Source organism: Rhineura floridana, chromosome 8 (assembly GCF_030035675.1).
Source record: "Rhineura floridana isolate rRhiFlo1 chromosome 8, rRhiFlo1.hap2, whole genome shotgun sequence".
NCBI classification, from domain to species: Eukaryota; Metazoa; Chordata; class Lepidosauria; order Squamata; family Rhineuridae; genus Rhineura; species Rhineura floridana.
The window spans coordinates 81662313-81686407 of NC_084487.1; the positions used below are offsets into that span (position 1 = coordinate 81662313).

Sequence of the window (24095 nt, forward strand, 5' to 3'; positions counted from 1 at the left end):
TGTAGCCCTGTAGATGTTGTTGGGCTCCAGCTCCTATCAGCCCCAGCTGGCATGTCCAGTGGTGAAGATGATGAGAGTTGTAGTCCAACAACATCTGGAGGACCATAGATTTCTCATCCTTGCTCTAAAAGGTCCCTCACCTTCTGGGGGTTCTTGTACTCTCCAGACAAAGGGACTCTTGAGTTGGTTGAGTACTAAATATATAATGCTCAGGAGAGATGGTCCAAGCTTTCTAAGGATTGTTTAACTATCAGGTAAGGAATTCACAGGAATGGGTGGGTGTGTCTCTTTTTCTATCATACTTCTCTTTCTGTGACTTCCTCATAAATACCCATTTGTACATTATTATTACTTAAGGAATGTTCTGTATTCTGTTTTCATTCTACTGAAGAAATATATAGCATTTTTTTCAGTTCCATTTGAATTTAGGATCATTATTGGTTTGACCTCAGTGGGTTGGTTCAAGCATAATGCTAAACCATGGTGAACATGATCTTTGCTTCCACGCTTTTCCACCCCCCCCATTCCCAATAACATTGCATCCTGATTTCCCTTCTCACTTGTGATTGAACAATGAAACTGTAGGTACTGTGATTTCCACATCACAATTACAGGAGCACAAAACTATAGTTTAATGTTAAATCTAAACCAGTCAATATCTTCAGCATTTGTAAATTCTCTCAGTTACCAAATTCTACCATTATTAAGCGGTGTCATCTTTTTTGGCGTTGTGGGGAGACAATCTTATCTGTTATAAAGCTAGTTGTATTAATATCAATAATTATATACAAAAATGATCCCAAATGAAAAATATTTCATCTTTTTGTGCCAAACCCTGATACAGTAGAGACCAGATCCTTTCATTACTACTCCCTATAAATCAAAAGCAAATGAAGTATGAGAAGCTGCTTTGATCCATTTGATGACAATTATGTCATCCAGTTTCACATATTTGTGGGGAACTGCAGTGGATCAATGCTGTAAATGTCAGAAGAAGAAAAAATAGGACTTAGAAAAGACTTAGAAAAAAGCCTACAGGAAGATTACAAATTAACATTTCAATTATATTCTGAACCTGTATGCAGTCTGCCTGAAAATAATCAGAAATATATCTGTAAAACTACTAGTTAGTTGAGTAGAATAAGTTCTGCTTCTGTCCAAACTTGTTGAAATAAACAGAGTTTATATCAGCGGCAAGACTGAAGATCTAGGCATCATAGCTGCAATCCTTCACTCAGATATTTGCACTGAAATAAATGAGAGATATACATGCATATCTTTCCTATGGGTTCTAGTGGATACTTAGGCCACAATCCTATACCCACTTATCTGGGAATTTAACTCAGTGGGATTTACTTCTGAGTATCCGTGTATAAGGTGCCCTGAAAGCGGCCAGTTCTGTGTGCAGAAAGCACTGTTTCAAGTACGACAGAATTCGTACATGGAAAGCACTTCTGTTGAGAAATCTGTTAACATTTCGTAGTATAATAAATTATGTGGTCTAACTAGAAATATTTTTTTAAGGTGTGATGCAGCCATTCAATATGTGTTTATTCTGGGATGCAGATAGAACAATGTTAGAAGGAAGGGGGTTAGTTAGATGGGACCAACGGGGAATTTTCTGGAAATAGGTATCAGTGCCATAATCAAAAGACAGAGGTTGTGTACAATGACACCTTGAGGTCTGACAAGAATGGCTGATTATTTGCAGGCAGACATTCTAGAGAAACAAACTACATCTTTCTAAGTACTATATTTTTCTTTTACTTTCACTTCATTGGTCAGTTTTAGCTTTCTACAGACATGGGCAACCAGATCTGCTGAGGATTTCACTGGCTGCAGGTGGATCAAAATGGCCTCTCAAACATAGTCCAGACAGGAAAGCAAGAGGTAAAATATATTAATTCTTATTTAAGTTAGTTCTCACCCAAGTCTGTTAACAGATGGAGGATGGAATTGACCAGAGTATAGTCTTTTTCATTATACTAGCGGACAGCTCTGTTTTAGATTAACTGAATCTTCAGTTCAGGCAATCACTATTTAAAGAAAGAAGACTCCCTTTCATATTGCAAACATTACAGAAGCAAAAAGCTTGGCTTCTTGTAGAGTCTAGTGTTACTCTTGACAGATACAAGAATTATGATGAATAATCTGTCTGTAATTAGAAAAGCTTTATGGCCAAATATTACCTCATTCTCCATAGTTCCAGATGTTGTGAATCTAATTCTGCTATATGTGGATAAGATATCTGCAGGTCATTTGGTCCTTCCAGGGGCGTTGCTAGGTACTTAAAAGAAATGGGTTATAGGTCCATAGACAGAAATTGCATAAAATGTGCATATGCTTTTATTTATATATGCATATTCAGAATTTAAATATCACAGAAGGCAAGCCCACTAATTTCCCATCCAAATCACTATTCTTCAGTTAATTTGCACTTCACCCCAGATCACCCAAAATCGGTTCATCTTTAATTCATTTACGCAATCTAATTTCCCCACAGATCCTGCTCCAAATAACTTTATTTCCCCTTGAGTTACCCTTATCCATTACCCCCAACTAGTCTAGATAATGCCATCTTAAATTTATTTCTCCAAATTAATACACTACCCAGATCTCCCCAAATTAAATTTGTCCCAAATTCATTACCCATCTAGGAGCGATTAGCTCAATTAGAAAAAGATTTGTTGTCTTTGGGTCCATCCCTACCAACACCTGTAGGTTGTTTGATATAGGTCAGGGTCTCATTAGTGTCCTCATTATATTTACATTATCTGTAAAACTTAAGAAAAGTTTACTACATGCTAAAGGATCCATTGTTACAGGCTCCCTTTTGTTTTATAGTGTCAAAATTACTGTAGTACTACCAGCACCAAAAGGCCCTCCGTGGCGCAGAGTGGTAAGCGGTGGAAATGCAGCCGAAGCTCTGCTCACGGCCGGAGTTCGATTCCAACAGAAGGAGGAAGTTGAATCTCCGGTAAAAAGGGGTCAAGGTCCACTCAGCCTTCCATCCATCCGTGGTTGGTAAAATGAGTACCCGGCATATGCTGGGGGGTAAAGAAAGGCCGGGGAAGGAACTGGCAATCCCACCCCATATATACGGTCTGCCCAGAGCTTGGAAAAGTTACTTTTTTGAACTACAACTCCCATCAGCCCCAGCCAGCATGGCCCCTGGATTGGGCTGATGGGAGTTGTAGTTCAAAAAAGTAACTTTTCCAAGCTCTGGGTCTGCCTAGTAAACGTCTCAAGACATCACCCTAAGAGTTGGAAACGACTCGCACTACAAGTGTGGGAACACCTTTACTTTACTACTAGCACCACTACTACTGCTACTGTTATTAAATATTCATATAACACACACACTCTGCCAGATCATGGCAGAACATAGACATGGCACAGTCCTGCTGAGAGTGCTTTCAGACAGTCTGTAATAGATATGGGCAGGCAGGAAATCAAGTATTGGACTCAGATGGCATAGTATTTGTGGTATATTCAAGTTGAAAGTTGGAATTTTTTTTGCAGGAGTTGTTATTCTGCCCAGTGTTAACAAAACAAAATGAGACTTGTTTATTTACTTGTTAATTTTTATACCATTTAATATAACATAAATCTCTAAGCAGTTTAAATATAAAGCAACAGAAATCCATTCCTCGTTGTTGATGAGAGTTCTGTTGACTGAGTTGTTTTTACACAGAAAGAGAGAGAGAGAGTTCCAGTGATGTGTCTTCTTAATTTAAAGTCTAGGAGATACTACTTTAGTAAAAGATGAAATATTGCTTGTGGAGCCTGCTGGAAAGATTTTGTTCTCTAGCATATTTGTAATTCTCCATTGGAGAAATGAAACTTAATATTAGGTCTCAAGATTAATGTCTAAACAGTTATTTTTCATGGTACAGGAGTTTGTGTTTGAGATACTGCATAACATTGCTGGTAACCATTGAAATTTTCAGCTGAGACCAGTGAGATAGGTTTTCCAGGAAATGTTGAACTAGTACATTTTCTTATTCAAATTTGCATTGGAATTTTTTTAGTTTGCATAGGAAAATTTTCAGTTTGCACTGAGAAACTTTTCTGAGGTTCTAGAGCAGCCTTTCCCAACTAGTGGGCCACCAGGTGTTGTTGGACCACAACTCCCATCAGCCTCAGCCAGCATTGCCAATGGTCAGGAAAGATGGGAATTGTGGACCAACAACATCTGGTGGCCCACTAGTTGGGAAAGGCTGCTCTAGAGGATGATTTAATTTAGCATATTTATTTTACTTGCATTTAGTAAACAAAGATAAAAACTTTGAAACGGACATGCTTGCATAATATTTATTTGCAATTGACACCCATTCATTGTTACCAGTGCATTTAAGAAATAGAAAATTTACCGTGGAAAAATAAAGCAATGGAAAATTTTCTGGATCAGAGTGTTGTTGTTTTTTCTGAAGTATTAGTGTTTATTTTATGATAAGAACAAAGGCACTACTGAAAATCGCTCCATTGTTTTAGTACCATCTTTGTATTGAATATTTTTTTTTACCTGCAACTATCTTTTTTTATCAGCTAAGGATAACATTTCATGATGAAGTGGGTTTTAGTTCATGAAAGCTTATATCACAACAAAGCTATTAGTCTTTAAGATGCCTTAAAATTCTTTGTTGCTTTTGGTTGAACACAGTTATCCCGCTGGAATTATGAATTTTGCAAACATTTTCATACTGATCTTTACTACATGGTCTGGTTTGCTTGTGTGCTTTCATTTTGTTACAATTTTAAATCAGTGGGCTATACATAAGAAATTATTTGTTATTATTATTTATTAAATTTATATCCCACCCTTTCTCCCAGTAGGAGCCCAGGTCAGCAAACAAAACACTAAAATACTCTAAAACTTTTTAAAAACAGACATTAAAATATATTAAAACAAAACATCTTTAAAAACATATTAAAACAAAACATCTTTAAAAACATCTTTTAAAAAAGCTTTAAAGACATCTTAAAAAGCAATTCCAACAGATGCAGACTGGGATAAGGTCTCTACTTCAAAAGCTTGTTGAAAGGTCTTCAGTAGGCACTGAAAAGATAACAGAGATGGTGCCTGTCTAATATTTAAGGGGAGGGAATTCCAAAGGGTAGGTGCCACTATACTATAAGTCCACTTCCTATGTTGTGCAGAACGGACCTCCTGATAAAGTGCTATCTACAGAGGCCCTCACTGGCAGAGTGTAGTGATTGACTGGTTATATAAGGGGTAAGGCGATCTTTCAGGAATCCTGGTCCCAAGCTGTATAGGGTTTTGTACATCAAAACCAGCACCTTGAACTTAGCCCGGTAGCAAATGGGCAGCCAGTGCAATTATTTCAGCAGCAGTGTGACATGATGGCGATACCCCGCACCAGTGAACAGTCACGCCGTCTCATTTTGCACCAGCTTTAGCTTCTGGACCTACTTCAAGGGAGGCCCCACATAGAGCACATTACAATAATCCAGCCTGGAGGTTACCAGTGCATGGATAACAGTGGTCGGGTTATCCCGGTCCAGAAACAGCCACAGCTCTCTTACCAGCCAAAACTGGTAAAAGCCACTCCTAGCCACTGAGGTCACCTGGGCCTCTAGTGACAAAGATGGATTAAGGAGCACCCCCCCCCAGACTATGAACCTGCTCTTTAAGAGGGAGTATGACCCCATCCAAAGCAGGCAACTGACCAATTATCCAAACTTGGGAACCAACAACCCACAGTGCCTCTGGCTTGCTAGGATTCAGAGTCAATTTATTGGCCCTCATCCAGCCTACCACCAATTCCAGGCATTGGTCCAAGGCTTGCATGGCCTCTTGCGATTCAGATGTTACAGAGAAATAAAGCTGGGTGTCATCAGCATACTGCTGATACCTCACCCCAAACCTCCTGATGACTGCTCCCAATGGCTTCATGTAGATGTTAAACAGCATGGGGGACAAGGTGATACCCTGTGGCACCCCACAGCACAACTGCCAGGGGGCCAAAAGACAATCACCCAATGCTATTCTTTGAAAATAACCATGAAGAAAGGATCGGAACCACTGTAAACAGTGCCTCCGATACCCACCTCATCAAGTCGGCTCAGAAGGCTACCATGGTCAGTGGTATGAAAAGCCGCCGAGAGATCAAGTATAAAAAACATGGTTGCACTCTCTCTGTCCTCCCGATAAAGGTCATACATCAGGGCGACTAAGGCCTGTATAAGATATATAGTATAAGATATAAGATTTATTTGGGAATTTCTTTATTTCCCAGCCTATTTGTGAGGCTGCTTTCAAAGTAAATTAACTTTTTGTCGAAGCTATTAGCTATAACAGTATTAAATACTACATACTATAACAAAGTGTGTGTTTTATTTTATACAGTATACAGTGTTGAATGTATGCAGGGTGAGACTTTTCCTTCCGCTGTAGTATTCTTCTTCCCTCTATTGCTGTAGTATAGTAACTTTGTAATGATGCTTAATTTGCTATGAGATCTTAGATAATTTCCTGAACCCTTTATACAAATTTGCACTCATCCCCCCCCCTTCAGCATTTCTGTAGCGTAAATAGTTTGCTAAGCATTAATTTCAAGGAAACAGACTTGCGGGGAAGCTGGGCCTTGCTCAGTTTTATTTTTATTTTTTCTTATCTTGTTCTGTTTTTTTTTTCATGTACCAGTGGGGATTGATAGCAGTTTGGGGCCTACTCAGTGTGGGCAGAACCCAATTAGTAATAGCTTTGGCCCTCCTGGTTCCGGGGGCTCTTTGCCTAAGGTTAACATAAACCCAAAACAGAATGCTGGGTGTGTGTGGATAAATTGGAGTGGAACAAAGAGAAGGTAATTTCACCTCCCCCAAAAACACCAATCTTGAGTGGGACAAGAAGGATCGTTTACCTTTCTTTAGGACCTGTCTAGGGCTCCTCTTTGGGTCCCTCATGAGTCCTGGTGTTTGGTACATGACTGTACCAGTCAGAGTGGTGAGCGGGATCAGGTCCTTGGGCAAGGAGGAGCAGCCTGGATTAGTCATCTTCTGCCATGATCTGTTCCTTTGTTTGGGGCTGCTACTTCTTCAGCTGCCAAGATGGACTACTGTTGCTATGGTCTCTGTTCTCTGTGCTATCAAAGGCAAGGAAGAAAATTTTGGTTATTTAGGTAGAAGGCTCTTCCTCTTCCCCTTACTGACCTCACCCTTCCTGAAATGTCTTGATTTCTGTAGCTGTCTTCAGGGCTCCTGTAGATTGGGGTGGCCGACATGGACCATCCCAGAAGTTGCTGGACTACAGCTCTCATGATTCCTGACCATTGGCTATGCTGGGTGGGGGGATTGGAGCCCCAAGAGCATCTGGAGGGCCCAATGTTGCGTACCTCTGCTTTAGATGCAATGGATTGGCCTGGCTCACTACAGACCTTTCTTCTAATGAAACCTTGCCTTCTTGCCCTGTCACCACAATTAAAGCATGAATAGTAATGTTTTATTTAGGATCATCCTGGCATTTATTAATAGTACCATCAGAGTAGAAGAGTTACTGACACAATCACCCAAATTCTCTGAGCTGAAGGGCAACTAAGAAGTAGTAATGGTGCTATGGTGGCTAATGCCCCTTCTATTAGTATTTACTAACTGCCCCTCAGGACCACATCTCTCCCTGTCTGCCCCCTCTAGAATGGCAGTCCTGCACCTCACCCCCTCCCCATATTTATTCTCTAGACACATAGGTCACTGCCACTCACGTGGGTGTGTAGACTGGGTCAGAATGGCCTAATAATCTTCCAAAGGCTGATAATGAGGAAAGAGCCAAAAATACTTCACAATCCAACTGGCAGGTGCAAAAAAACAACAACGCAGGGTGATTTCCTTCTGAAATTCTTTGGCCCATTCCATTCTCCAAGGTATGTTTGCGATATGATCTCTGGTGCCTCTTCCCTTTCTAAATCCAGCTTGGACGTCTGGCATTTCTCGCTCCGTATATGGTAAGAGCCTTTGTTGTAGAATCTTGAATATTACTTTACTTGCATGGGATATTAAGGCAATAATTCAATAATTACTGCATTCTATGGGATCCCCTTTCTTTGGAATTGGGATGTAGATTGAACGCTTCCAGTCTGTGGGCCATTGTTTAGTTTTCCATATTTCTTGACAAATTTTTGTTAAAATTTGGACAGATTCAGTCTCAGTTGCTTGTAGCAACTCTATTGATATGCCATATATTCCTGGTGATTTGTTTCTTCCAAGAATTTTAAGAGTAGCTTTCACCTCACATTCTAAAAATTTCTGGTTCTTCATCATACAGTTCCTCCATGAATGAATCTGTCATCCTGGCATCTCTTTTATAGAGTTCTTCAGTGTATTGCTTCCATCTTCCTTTTATTTCATCTTGGTCAGTCAGTGTGTTCCCCTGTTGATTATTCAACATCCCTACTCTTGGTTTAAATTTCCCTTTAATTTCTCTGATCTTTTGGAACAGGGCACTTGTTCTACCCTTTTTGTTGTCCTCTTCTATTTCTATACTATAAATATTGTAATAGTTCTCTTTGTCTCTACATACTAGTCGCTGTATTGTTGCATTGAGGGTTCTAACCGTGTTTCTATCTCCTTCTGTTTTTGCTTTCCTTCTCTCTTTAACCATTTTAAGATTTTCATCAGTCATCCATTGAGGTCTTTCTCTCTTTTTAAGCAGAGGTATTGTCTTTTTTCATTCTTCCCTCATAATGTCCTTGACTTCACTCCATGGTTCTTCTGGTTCTCTGTCAACTAAGTTTAAAGCCTCAAATCTGTTCCTTATTTGATCTTTATATTCTTCTCGGATGTTATTTAAATTGATTGCTTTGTTGTTGTTCTTTAGCTTTACTCTGATTTTCAATATTACCAGTTCATGATCTGTACCACAGTCTGCTCCTGGTCTTGTTTTTGCAGAAAGTATGGAACTTCTCCATCTTCTGCTACCAATTATATAATCAATTTGATTCCTATATTGACCATTTGGTGATTTCCTACCTGATTATATCAGCATTCAGATCATATATCGTACTTTCATCTTGTTGTTTATATTTGTTAATGACATTTAGCAGTATTGAAATAATTTTTATTGTTGTGCAAGTGTTTCCATGACTTCTTCTGAAAGTTGAACTATTCTGTCAGAAAGAAGATAATTATGGGTTGGTTTGCACCATGTTGGTGTCATGAATGCAGCCTGGGATCAAAGGGTGAAGGTAGAGACACCAAGGCAGTAGTACCTGTTTTCAAAAAGGATTTATTAACTTCATATGTTCGAGAGCTCTCAAACATATAACACATTCATACATCATTTGCAGGGATATTGTCCTGGCCCCCAAGCAAGAAACACACTCAGGAAACTAGATTTTTCTGCTTGAAGTTTTATTCCAAAATTCAGTACAGGAATGCAGCATCACACTCTAAGGCATAAATCAGGATTACAGGAACACACTGGATTTATCTCTAAGCATGGTGTAGGCAGCAAGACTCAATGTCACACCGGAGAATAGCAAACATTGCAGGGCTTATGTACCAATGAGAGGTAGAGTCTGTACACTACTGGTTAATTCAAGGACCTCCTCGCCTCTGTTGCAAGGCGAGAACTTATTCTGGGAGCAGAAATAAGCTCTTTTCCAGCCAGCGGCCTTGGCCACAGTGTTCATAGAATCATAGAATCAGAGAGTTGGAAGGGGCCTTGTAGGCCATCGAGTCCAACCCCCTGCTCACAGCAGGAAATCCACAGCTAGAGCATCTCCCGCAGATAGCTGTCCAGCCTCTGCTTGAAGACATCCAGTGAAGGAGATCCCACCACCTCCCTAGGCAGTCGGTTCCATTGCTGAACTGCCCTTACTGTCAAGAAGTTCCTTCTAATGTCCAATCTGAATCTACACTCCTGTAACTTAAAACCATTAGACCTAGTCCTACCCTCTGGGGCAGCAGAGAACAAATCTGTATCCTCCTCGATGTGACAGCCCTTCAGGTACTTAAAGAGTGCAATCATGTCACCCCCTCAGCCTTCTCTTCACCAGACTGAACATGCCAAGTTCCTTCAACCTTTCCTCATAAGACTTGTTCTCCATACCGGCTATCATCCTCGTCGCCCTCTTCTGAACCCGCTCTAACTTGTCTATATCTTTCTTAAAATGAGGCGCCCAGAACTGAACGCAGTATTCCAGATGACGCCTGACTAATGCAGAATATAGTGAGACTATTACTTCCCTCGACCTGGAAACTATAGCTCTGTTTGTGCAGCCCAAAACCGTCTTTCCTCAGAGTTGTTTTATGCTTGGGGTATAATGTGGCAAATAGATTGATGTGTTGATCACACCTCTGGATTGTGAGGCCTTGGCATCATCTCTTCGGGGTGCCTCTAGACTAGGGATGGGGAACCTTTTTGACCCAGTGGACTAGATAGTTATCCCCACCCCTGGAACAACTTTTAACAGGTTGATGGGATAAGCCACCTATCAATCACATGATGTCATTACAATGTTAGATGATTGTCAGAGTCCCTTGTACAGTGCTTCCTAAGTACCTGATAGCCAACTGGTTGTCAGGCGCTTGGCAATCACACCATAAGGGGCTTTGCCAACTCTATCCTCAGCAAAGCTGCTTTCTGCAGGAATTGGCTGCATGACTGAGTTCTCCATGTCCCATATGATGTCAGGTATGGAGCAGGTGGGAGTGGTTTGGGGAAAATGGCCTCACAGGCCAGATTGAGATCTATATTGGACCAAATTTGGCCCACAAGCCGCAGATTTCCTACCCCTGTTCTAGGCAAATGGGTGCAATTATTTATTTATTTATTTATTTATTGCACTTGTATACCGCCCCATAGCCGAAGCTGTCTGGGCGGTTTACAGCAATCAAAAACATTAAAACAAATATACAATTTAAAACACATATTTTAAAAACAATTTAAAACACATATTTTAAAAACAATTTAAAACACAATTTTAAAATTTAAAACAATATAAAAACAATTTAAAACACATGCTAAAATGCCTGGGAGAAGAGGAAAGTCTTGACCTGGCGCCGAAAAGATAACAGTGTTGGCGCCAGGTGCACCTCGTCAAGTAGATCATTCCATAATTTGGGGGCCACCACTGAGAAAGCCCTCTCCCTTGTTGCCACCCTCCGAGCTTCCCTTGGAGTAGGCACCCGGAGGAGGGCCTTTGATCTTGACCGTAGTGTACGGGTGGGTTCGTATCGGGAGAGGCGTTCCATCAGGTAATGTGGTCCCAAGCCGTGTAAGGCTTTATAGGTCAAAACCAGCACCTTGAATTGAGCTTGGAAACATACAGGCAGCCAATGCAATTGGGCCAGAATCGGTTTTATATGTTCGGACCGGCTGGTCCCTGTTACCAATTTGGCCGCTGCATTTTGCACAAGCTGCACTTTCTGAACCGTCTTTAAAGGCAGCCTCATGTAGAGTGCATTGCAGTAATCTAATTTGGAGATTACCAGAGCATGGACAACTGAAGCCAGGTTATCCCTGTCCAGATAGGGATGTAGTTGGGCCACCAACCAAAGTTGGTAGAAGGCACTCCGTGCCACTGAGGCTACCTGAGCCTCAAGTGACAGAGATGGTTCTAGGAGAACCCCCAAGCTATGAACCTGCTCCTTCAGGGGGAGTGCAACCCCATCCAGGACAGGTTGGACATCCACCATCCGGTCAAAAGAACCACCCACTAGCAGCATCTCAGACTTGTCTGGATTGAGCCTCAGTTTATTAGCCCTCATCCAGTCCATTGTCGCAGCCAGGCACTGGTTCAGCACATTGACAGCCTCACCTGAAGAAGATGAAAAGGAGAAATAGAGCTGCGTTTCATCAGCATACTGATGGCAACGCACTCCAAAGCTCCGGATGACCGCACCCGATGGTTTCATGTAGATGTTGAACAGCATGGGGGACAGAACTGACCCCTGCAGAACCCCATACTGGAGAGTCCAGGGTGCCGAGCAATGTTCCCCAAGCACCACCTTCTGGAGGCGACCTGCCAAGTAGGAGCGGAACCACTGCAATGCAGTACCTCCCACTCCCAACTCATCTAGTCTCCCCAGAAGGATACCATGGTCAATGGTATCGAAAGCCGCTGAGAGATCAAGGAGAATCAACAGAGTCACACTCCCCCTGTCTCTCTCCTGACAAAGGTCATCATACAGGGTGACCAAGACTGTTTCCGTGCTAAAACCAGGCCTGAAACCCTACTGAAATGGATCCAGATAATCGGTCTCATCCAAGAGTGTCTGGAGCTGGCCTGCAACCACTCGTTCCAGGACCTTGCCCAGGAATGGAACATTTGCTACCGGCCTATAGTTATTAAGATTTTCTGGGTCCAGGGAGGGTCTCTTCAGGAGTGGTCTCACTACTGCCTCTTTCAGGCAGCCAGGGACCACCCCCTCTCGCAGAGAGACGTTAATCACTTCCCTGGCCCAGCCGGCTGTTCTATCCCTGCTAGCTTTTATTAGCCAAGAAGGGCAAGGATCCAGCACAGAAGTGGTTGCACAAACCTGTCCAAGCACCTTGTCAACGTCCTCAAGCTGCACCAACTGAAACTCATCCAAGAGATTGGGACAAGGCTGTGCTCTGGATACCTTGCTTGATTCACCAGCTATAACACTGGAGTCTTAAGTCCTGGCGGATGCTAAAGATTTTTTCCTGGAAGTGCCTAGCAAATTCATTACAGCGGGCCTCAGTGGTTCTACCATGTCCATGGGGCCAGAGTGTAATAGCCCCCGGACAATTCTGAAGAGGTCTGCTGGGCGGCAGATTGATGATTTGATAGTGGCAGCAAAATATTGTTTTTTTGCTCTCACTGCCCCTAAATACAGTTTACCATAGGCACTTACCAGTGTATAATTGCATCCACTAGGAGTTCGCCTCCATCTGCACTCAAGCCGTCTCCTATATTGTTCCCTTGCTCTCAGCTCTGGGGTATACCATGGAGCCGTAGGAGCTCTACACAGGAGAGGGCGCTCAGGAGCAATCATGTCAACCACCCGGGTCATTTCTGTATTCCACAGTTCAACCAGGGTTTCGACAGGAGCGCCAGCCCTATCAGCCGGAAAACTCTCCAGAGCCCTTTGGAAACCATCTGGATCCATTAGTCTCTGGGGGCAGACCAACTTAATAGGTCCCCCACACTTGCAGAGGGGAAAAGCTGCTGTAAGCCTAACTTCAGCAAGCAGTGATCTGTCCATGACAGAGGGACTGATGTAAGGCCCCCCACATTCAGATCACCAACTCCATGTCCAGATGCAAAAACCAAGTCTAGAGTATGCCCTGCTACATGTGTTGGGCCAATGGCATATTGGGACAGTCCCATGGTTGTCATGGAGACCATGAAATCCTGAGCCGCCCTGGATAAGGTGGCCTCGCCATGGATGTTGACATCCCCCAGAACCAACAGTCTGGGGGATCTCAACAGTACACCCAAGACTACCTCCATCAGCTCAGCTAGGGAGTCTGTTGGGCAGTGGGATGGGCAGTACACCAACAGAATCCCCAGTCTGTCCCGCTGACCCAACATGAGGTGCAAACACTCCAGACCAGTAGTCACATGGACAGGGTGCTTGCAGAGGGAGATGGAGTTCCTATAGACCAAAGCAACCCCCCCTCCCTGACCCTCAGGTCTACCCTGATGCTGGACTAGGTACCCTGGTGGACATAGCTGGGAGAGACTGACTCCCCCCTGCTCACCCACCCAGGTCTCGGTTATACATGCCAGGTCGGCTGCCTCATCCACAATTAAATCATGAATGAGGGAGATCTTATTATGCACCAATCTGGCATTTAGCAGCAGCATCCGGAGGACTGAGAGCTGGCTAATAGGGCAACCAACAAACCTGGCAAGTCCTCCTTACAATGCCATATCTCCCTCTACCTGCCACTACACTAATTGGGGCCCCTTCAAATCTCCCCACTTGGCTCTGAGTCCTCTCCCCAGGCACATAACTGAAGACCCAGAAAAAGGCAGACAAAGCAGGAGCCACCTCAGCCAGCCGGCTTATGTATCCCCTCCAGAGAAGGGACAGGTGGAAAAAATCAGCCACAGCTGGCTGAGTACCTGGGGCCTGGTCCTGCAAGGTGTGACCCCCGCAGAGCAGAAGTCCAACTGGGAAAGGGTGGTAGCCGAGCAGCAGCAGGCAGGCAGGCAGCAGCAAATGGCTCTCTTTCCCTGGATGGTGGTGTTCCCCTTCCTCCTGCAGGCACTGGGTCCTGAAATTGTCCTGAAATTCCTTCCAAAGAATGTTCTGTCTTTCAAAGAATGTTGTTTCACCATCTCATATGCTGATATTTCAAGATCTGTTTATTTAAGATAACTGTCAACAACTGTTCCTCTTTGGTAATCTTTGCAAACAGCTCATATTCTAAAGATCAATTCATTGATTTCTTTAATAAAAAAATTGAATTTATTATATTACAAATAGTAATATTATAAGAGTATACTTGAGTACCTGAGTATATACACGAAATCTTCAGACCATATTTCTAAAAAGCAGGGCTGTGGAGTCGGTATGTCAAACCTTTGACTCCGACTCCTTCATAAATGGCAAATGTATATTAATTTATTAATGTTAATTAATTAATATTAATATTAAAATTAAAACATTAATTTTATTTTGAAGTCGGAGTCGGTACATTTCTTGCGACTCCGACTCCACCCAAAATTGTTTACGACTCCACGACTCCGACGCCACAGCCCTGCTAAAAAGTATAGGTGTTTGACATTGGAAGGCCCTGCACTCTCATATAGTCTTTAATCGTATTATGTGATATGGCTGTGTTAAACTCTGGCTTTGTTAACCGATACTAAATTTCCGTAACCCAAATTTTAGCCTAGTGGCTCAGTTTCAGAACACGACCAAGGGCAAATCTACATGTTGTTCTCTTTGTGCCTGACATGTTTTAGCTGATAGGCAACAAGTTTTTTTTTGGTTTAATTTTGATTGTGTTAAACATAGTATAGGTTAGTATGTTCAGAGTAAGAACACCACATTACCAAATTGAAAAATATTTTTATACATATTTTTTTCTTTCTCTATTAACAGATACTTAGAAGATCCTTCCAGCATGTGCATGCTACCATTTAGTATATTGTATACACAAATGAAAGGGCTTTTGTCTCCTTCATGCATGTACAACTGCTATTGAAGTAAATGGGATTTAAACTTGTAGATGGAAAGCAGAATTTGACCCCATGGCTGTGTAGTGGGCTTTAAAGCAGTCTTTGATAGAGTCATGGTCTGTTGATCTACAAAGGAGTATTTGACTTAATTCAACTGATGATTTATCCTGGAGTGCTAAGCTTGTTTATGTGCTCTTGTTTACAGCTTATTTGCATTCACAATTTTATCACATGGCGCAGTGATATTAAAATTCTATTTGAAGTGGAAACACAACTCCCCCCTCCCATCATGGACAATTTTTTATAAACAGCAGGGGTAAGAAACCCTTGCCCCTCACTCAATAGGCAAATCGAGACCTTTACTTACTTGCCATGTGGGCTCTTGAAGGGTCGCCATAGCCTTTATTAATTTGATCCTGCATTTTTTTCTCTCTGCTGTTTCCCATGCCTGTCCTAGTAGTTTGTGTCAATCAGGAATGGAAGTTTCTGGGGGACATGAACAAAGTTTGGATCATTGAGGTTTTCTGAGAAGCTATATAAGCAGCTATATGGGCCAGAGAGTATCAAGTTGGAATTCACCAAAATCCACAGCCCACTCTAAGAACTGCTGTTGTTTGTGAGGGGAGGAGGAATGCTGGAGTCCCTGCTTTGTGTTCATTCTGGAGAAGAAAAAGAGCAATCTGTTTTATTCCATTCTTTTTACATTATGACTTGCAGCTAAACCATTCAGTAAAACATCTACCTGCAGACATCTCCACCTGGCCTTTGGGCATACCTGGGATATTCATGTTGGAAAGAAGAAGCTAGTTTAAGTGCCTTATTTACTTGTGCATTTACTAATGCATAGATGAGAAACAGTCTTTCTACAAATTATTTTTAATCATTTGAAGATGTTTTTCTATTTTCATGTAATCTATAACAAAGCCATTTCAAAATCAGTGTCACTCTTTGATCCTTATGTCTGAATTTTAACGTTGTAGCTCCTGTGCTGCAGACTAGACAGTTGTATATATGCCATCTCAAGTAGATACCATGTTCCTGTGTAGGTTATGACAGAATGCTTATCATGTCTTCATTGTGTTTAGATTTTCATGATGTTGGAACTTGTTTACATTCACTGGTTAATGTTTTAACTATAGAAATGCCATGCTGAAGATCCTGGATGGCCAAAACTGTTTTTATTTATTTATTTAAAGCAGTTATAGTCTGCCATTCACCCAAAGGTCCAAAGGTCATTCATTCAAAAAAAAATCATTCATTCATTCAGGTCCTAGGACAAAAAGTACAAATATATATAATAAAACCAAAAATTAACAATATAACAAATGCATCCACATCATCTGTAAAAGATTTACAATAAAAATCCACAATAGAATCACAGCAACAACACCAGGAAGCAGTGGCAGTGAGGCAGAAGCACTATCAGTACCCAGTACACTTTACCCCTCCTGAAAGGCCTGGACAAAGAGGTGCATTTTCACCTGTCAGGAAAAAGAGAGCAATATCAAAGCATGATGCACCTCAGAAGGCAGGTCATTCCAAAAGCACCACAGAGAAAGCCGTCCTGCAGACCTCACTGAAACACGTTTTCAAAATAAAACCTTTATCTGTTGATTCATGTATTTGAATTTATAACCTTTACAAACACTTCCTGCTTCTCTGAATGTATGCATTTTCTGATTCTTGGCTCCAGATCAGAGCTTGGAAAAGTTACTTTTTTGAACTATAACTCCCATCAGCCCAATCCAGTGGCCATGCTGGCTGGGGCTGATGGGAGTTGCAGTTCAAAAAAGTAACTTTTCCAAGCTCTGCTCCAGATTGATATTTCATCACTGAACAAACCTTTATTTGGCTCTGTAGCTTTGTTGAATAATCCTGATCAGAGACCCCCAGACTCTTATTCTGGATGAAGATTTGTTAATTATCTCCATCTTCCTTTCCCCAGGGGCTCATTAAACAGTGAGTGGTGATTCCTCAGGAGCCATCTTTCAATTACTTACAGCAGTTCTTGGAGGCCCAACTCTGCCAAAACCCATGGTAGCCTGCCATAGCTACTTTTCAGGATTTTATTTCAGATAAATCTCACAGTATTACAAAATGAGTAGCCAGCAGTTGCATGAACTGCAGTTTTCCCAGTTCTTGTAAAAATTAATACTGCACACTTCCTGAGGAGAGTATTATGTTGAACTCAGTGAAATTTATTCTTACAGTAGGGCCCTGCTTTACAGCACTTCGCTAATGTGGCGGTCTCAATTAGACGCAATTAGACTAAAGCCCCACTCATACGGTGCTTGTTCCGCTTTTACGGTGGTTTTCGGGCGTCGCGTGCCATTCTATTCAATGAGTTCCACTTTTCAGTGGTTTTCGCTTTTCAGCAGGGGTCCGGAACGTAACCTGGTGTATAAGTGGGGCCCTACTGTACTTGGGAGTATGTCTTACTGAACTCAGTGCATCTTACTTCTGAGTTAAGGTGAAGGATCAGGTTGTAAAATGAGCACAGTTCTACAAAGTAAAGTATTGTTTTTTTAAAGTGGCCTGAAAGAAATATTTACATAGTTATCTTTTTGGGTGGGTGTGGGTGAAGGGGAAGTGCTCCCATGAAGATTATGTTTAAGACCATAATGATGTAGAAGGCAGTACTACGTTCACATTGCCAGCAATCCTGAGGCCCATGCAAACAGATTCTCTAGAACAGACTGAAAATGCCAGGGAGCCCCTGAAGACATTGGAGCACTAGCGTAATGTTCTCTTGATGATTTGCCCCATATACTTCTGATGGCCCCGAGTACAATTTTATGTCCCGCTTTCACACAACATTGTAGACTTTATCCTCAATATTGCAAGTATTGGGTAGAGCAATACTCAGTTGTATAAGCAGTTTAAGTCAGCCTTCCGGCAACAACCTCCCAGCAGTGTCACTACTGCTTATTGGAAGGGGCAAGGTGACTATGAGGTCAGGGCTGTGTGGGAGCACCAGCAGAGCCAACCTGGTGTGCTGATGCCCCTCTGGGCAAGCTGCTCCTGTTTTAAATGTGCATCATATGAAAATGCAAGAGTTGCATTTTATTTCATTGTCTGGCTTGTTGGCCTAAGGGTATGGTTCTTGTGAGACGTTTCAAGTTTAAATCCCAGATGAGCTATCCCAGAAGTATATGGGTATTTTTACTTGTGGAAAGGTATGGTAGTTCAGTAGTAGAGCACATGTGTTGCATGCAGAAGGTCACAGGTTCAGCCCTGGCTGTTTCCAGTATTAAGTGCAACAGCTCTGCCTGAGATGCTCGTCAGCAACTGTCAGTCTGTGTAGTCAATACTGATCTAGCTGGGCATAGTCTGATCTGGTATAAGGCATTCTCCTGTGATATATATAGAAGTCATTATCAAGCATTTGTTACATTTGGGGGAAAGTTACTAAATATGCTGCATATAGTGTTGAGTTATAGCTTTTAAATGAGCATGTTTTGACTTAATACAGCCTTCCCTGACCTGGTGGCATCCAGACTTTTGGATTACAACTTCTGTGAGTCCCAGCCAGCAGATTGGGGAAGGCTGACTGGTTCACACGACACAGTAAGCCAAACTATGGTTTATCAGGACTGTGTGAATGTGCTGCTCCCAGGGAGGAGCTTTTACCCACTTTGCTCCTCCCGAGCCCTTTCAGTTCAGTGTGGCAGCTAAGTCAAGGGTAGAACAAACCTTGATTATAGCTTGTTGTTAAGGGGAGAGAGCTTAACTACAAGCTTGGGTTCAGATGACATGCTAAGCCGAACCTCGGCTTGGCTTAGCTGCCATGTTGCGCAAAACTGGTGTGATCCTCCTCAGGAGCTCACATGTTCATGCTAAGCCATGGTTTGGTTTAGTGTCACGTACAAATGTGGCCGATATATATCTGCAGTTTTGTGAATCACTTCCAACCCTTTTGGTTGGAGCAGTAGAGTGATCATCTGCAACGTTATTTATGTACGATGTCCATACATTCTGAATCTGAAATGATTCTGCTTGTCCAGTTGACACCAAGAGTACATTTCTTGAATGAAAAAGGGTTCATTTCAGAAGTAAATGATTGCAGGATCTGATTTTAACATATATGCAAAGAACTAATTCTCTAAAGTTTCTTAACCAATAGGAAATCTGAATGGCATTAGTAACATTTTGCAATAGATTCTGCTTTCTATAAGAATTTTTAACAGAGATAGGTAAGATAAGATAAGATTCCCCTGTCCCTGCCTAATACCTTGATGCTATACATTGGTTGCCAGTCCATTTAATCTACACATTCTTAATATACAATAATTAATAGATATGGCACTCAGATAATGGCTCTTGCAGATGAGTATTTGTAGTTAAAGTATAGTCACTTGCACATTGATGGAATTTGCAACACACATTTTGATAATTATTTGTTTATTGATGTGTTCAATTCCACTAAGATATACAATATTTCTTCTAGAAATCATTTCATTAGAATTATAGGCACCATGATATACCATGGCTGTCTTGAAACCACCTACAAGTATAACTGAAATCCTAGGCATGTCTGTTTAGAAGTTCCATTAAATTAAATTGGACTTACTCCCAGATAATTGTGTATAGGATTGTAGGTTCAGTGTTTCAGCATCGTCAGAAAACTTAAAATCATAGTTTTGCCTGTAAAGTTTGGACACTATTCATTCGTATAATAAGCTATAATGCAACTGTGATAAGCTTTTTTCAAGTTGGCTGGTTTAGTTGGCTGTAGTTTCTCCAGTGACACCCTCTGTTTTGTTTTCAGCTGGGCACATTTAGATCCAATGATGGCGAATACTTTTTAGAACCTTTGATGACAGCAACTGAAGATGAACAAGAAGATGACCATAATAAACCACATCTCATATATAGACATGAAGAATTTAAGAAAGATTCTTATCAGAATTCCTATAAACCCTGTGAAACGTCAGGTACAACTAAACTTTAAACAGTGATGCACAATATATTCATTCCCGTATTAGATCCAGAGCCTTATTAATCATCAGAGGCTTGATGATAATATTTATTTTATGGTGATATTAGTGAGTATCTTTATCAAAATTTGCTTGTGTTGTTTAAAAAAAGATTTGCTTGTGTTTCTTTAATATCCTGGTGGTGTGGAATAAAATGCTTTAAGTTATGGCTGAAGACTAAGGGCATATCTAAGGTATGAATTCACATTTAATAATTTTGGCTTCCCCCAAGAATTCTGGGAATTGCAGTTTGGTGAGGGGCTGAGAATTTTCGGTTACAGCCTTAGCTGTCTTCACAAAACTATATTTCCCAAGTTTCTTGTGGGAGAGGGAAAAAACTAGTTGGGCAGAGCAATCCAGCTTGCTGGAGGCTAGTGGAAACAAAGCCAGAGAAGGCAGAGCTGGTGGAAGGGGCCACATCCACTGCCTCTTGGAGGCCTCTAGTGGTGGAAGGAGACAAAATACATGTTTCCTTCTACCACCCCCTTTCCTGGCGTATTGGCTGCTGGGATAGAGGGACACAGGAGGAAGACGAATGGAACCTGGATATTGCATAAGTCCCCCCACCCCACCCCTGGAACGCCCCTTTGGCAGCCCTTATTCTGGCTTCTCTTATGCCGGGTTGGGCTTCTCTAGTGGATCTCAGTCAGAGGTCCATCTTATCCAGCTCCCCTAAGCCTAGCATAAACAGCAGTTGGATTCCACCCTAACGTTCCTTTAGTGTCTGTGCTGAAGTGACTTGATCTGCTGGTGCTGTCATCTGAGAAAGGTTGATGGATTACTAAAATATAGCTGCAGTGATCTTTACTCAGAGATCTGGCAAGCATTTTCTTCAGTGTACTTGCTTAGATGTTCAGTCTTAAAGGCCACAATGTCATTTGCTATGCTACTGTTACGATTGAACTAGAGGTGTTTTTAAAATTTGTTTTGTGTTTCTTAGTTCAAGAAAAGAGTGGAGCTTGTATGGAGAGTGCCAAGCAGGGTTTGATTGCGAAATCAGGTTGGATAAAGCTTTTGGTTTGCTTTGGAAATTTAATTGGAAGATTTTCTTCCTTCATTTAGTCTCATATGGTTCCCCTTCATTAATAGGCTTTGCAGTCTGGAGGTGTGTAGTGACTCTTGGCTGATCAGGCGGCAGATAATGCCAAATTACTTTTTTCCCATGTTTGGTTGGCTAGTGAACAGTGTCCATTCCTTTTGCAGGAACTGGACTAGCAATTTCCAGTCATTCCTGTGTTGTGGAAGTTTGTATGATTTTTAATGAGATGACCTGAGACTGTTATTAAAATGGGTAAGATCTTTTTAATTTTAGGGTTTTTTTAGCAAAAAGGTTAGAAAGTTGTGAATACCTGTTGTTGCTGCTGTTGCTATTTTAACATTTTTTCTCTGGGCAGCATTTCTCTTAACTAGATCACATACATTTTTAAGAGGGGCACCATTGCCAAGTATTCTGCCTAGGGCTTGCATACAGATTAAAAATATTCAGGCAACTGTGAATGATGCAGAATGCATTTAGTTGTCTTTTAAACAGTATTTTGTGTAGCAGGAGGTAGAGAGAAATGAGGACAGCATGCTCTGGAATCTGATTTAGTCTTTAGCTCCTGGTTTGATGGAAAGCAAGATTGGTAATTTTCTGCAATTCTTCATGTGCAAAATTATTTCATAATTTGATATCTAGGAAAGTATTGTGATAATCTTGCCATTTAGTGTTGTTATTTTTAAAAATACCTTCCTTGTATTACCTTTATGGTTAGAAAAAATGCACCATTGTCGAGAGAGTTGAGCTTCTATGCCTGACATAACTATGTGCTCCTTCATTATAGATCACAAGACCTCCCCCTTCCCAACATCACCCTCTAATAATTGTTTACTAACCACATTTCTTGACAATGCTGCCTTGGGCTCCTACTGGGAGGAAGGGCGGGATATAAATCAAATAAATAAATTAAATAAATAAAAATGGAAAAAAATCCAAATTCTACAAAAACACAAATATTGACTTCAAAATAATACACCAGTTAAAGATGTTTGTTCAGAATCAGGAAACTGCATGTACAGTGCCTTGCAAAAGTAATCAGACCCCTGACCAATGCTCTCATATTGCTGAATTACAAATGGTACATTGTAATTTCATTCTGTATGATATTTTATTTTGAAAGACTGAAACTCAAAATCAATTATTGTAAGGTGACATTGGTTTTATTTTGGGAAATATTTGTAAGAAACATAAAAAAATGAAACCTGTGGCTTGCATAAGTATTCAACCCTCACACATTAATATTTGGTAGAGCCACCTTTTGCTGCAATAACAGCTTTAAGTCTTTTGGGGTAGGTATGTACCAGCTTTGCTCATAGTGTCGGAGGGATTTTGGCCCATTCTTCTTGGCAGATTCCCTCCAGGTCGTTCAGGTTGGTTGGACCTCGTTTGTGGACTGCAATTTTCAAAGACCACCACAAATTCTCAATGGGATTGAGATCAGGACTTTGACTGGGCCACTGTAAGACATTCACCTTTTTGTTCTTGAGCCACTCCAATGTTGTTTTGGCTTTGTGCTTGGGATCACTGTCGTGCTGAAAAGTGAATTTCTTCCCAAGCTTCATTTTTTTAGTGGACTAAAGCAGGTTCTCTTGCAGTATTCCCTGTATTTTGCTCCATCCATTCTTCCTTCAATTTTAACAAGATGCACAGTCCCTGCTGATGAGAAGTATCCCCACAGCATGATGCTGCCACCACCATACTTCACTCTAGGGATGGTGTGTCTTGAGGCATAGGCAGTGTTAGGTTTGTGCCACACATAGCCCTTTGAGTTTTGGCCAAAAAGCTCTATCTTGGTCTCATCTGACCACAAAACCTTTACCCACATCACAGCTGGGGCATTCTCATGCTTTATGGCAAACTCCAGATGTGCTTTCAGATGGGTTTTTTTTGAGTAACAGCTTCTTTCTCGCCATCCTCCCATACAGGCCAGTGTTATGTAGAGCTCTTGATATGGTTGACTGGTGCACCATTTCTCCACTCCTAGTCACTGAACTCTGTAGCTCCTTCCAAGTGATTGCTGGCCTCTCTGGAGCTTCTCTCACAAGTCTCCTTGTTCGAGCGCTGAGTTTTGAGGAACGGCCTTTTCTTGACAGTGCCTAGGTGGTGTGATGCAGCTTTCACTTCCTGATTATTGATCCAGCTGTGCTCACTGGGAAATCCAAACACTTGGATTTTATTTTATACCCTTTTCCTAATCTATGTATTTGTATTACATTATCTGTCACTTCTGTAGAATGCTGTTTGATCTTCATTTTCCCTCAGATCTGCAGCCTGACTAGTGATCCTTCAACAGTGAGGTTTTTATCCTGACAATGTGACAGCAACTTGAATGAATCACAGGTGGAGGCCAATGGTAAGGTAATTGTGTCCTCAATAGGGCAATTTCTTTCATCTGTGTACACTGGGAGCTTCCACAGCACAGGGGTTGAATACTTACGCAAGCAACATGTTTGAGTTTTTTATGTTCCTTACAAACATTTCCCAATATAAAACCAATGTCCCCTTACAGTAATTGATTTTGAGTTTCAGTGTTTCAAAATAAGATACCATACAGAACAAAATTACAATGTACCATTTCTAATTCAATAATATGAGGGCATTGGTGAGGGGTTTGATTACTTTTGCAAGGCACTGTATTTTTAAATTGCGTATTGCATTTTGAGATCAGGATGTGTGCTTCCTTGGTACAAAATGGTGCTGCAATGTCAATAAAAATGATTTACAAATATTCTTTATCATTTTTAAAGATCTGAACAATGATGAAAAAGACACACAATTAGGAAAAGAAATTACACTGTTTGCATGCATAAACTTATGTGCATAGTATGTCCAGTTTTCATGGGGATGGATTTGGCCCAGAATGTTGGATTTTCTTGAATACAAACAGTGATTTAGAATATAGGGTTTTATTTACAAATACATACAAGGACTAAGCTCACTAATTGTCTTTTCCCATGACGTGCT

At 41.3% G+C, this 24095-nt stretch overlaps 1 protein-coding gene across 6 annotated transcripts in view; it reads left to right on the plus strand.

The window, feature by feature from the left end:
• ADAMTS20 (ADAM metallopeptidase with thrombospondin type 1 motif 20) overlaps positions 1-24095 on the plus strand; it is a 125943-nt gene that overhangs the window by 5507 nt on the left and 96341 nt on the right. For 5 of the 6 annotated variants that reach the window (XM_061639924.1, XM_061639926.1, XM_061639921.1 and 2 more), the window contains exon 3: positions 19885-20050. In XM_061639924.1, the coding sequence (XP_061495908.1) occupies positions 19885-20050 (166 nt within the window). Of the gene's footprint in view, positions 1-1785; positions 1891-19884; positions 20051-24095 lie in introns of all 6 variants that reach the window. The other variant, XM_061639927.1, reaches the window with a different exon arrangement.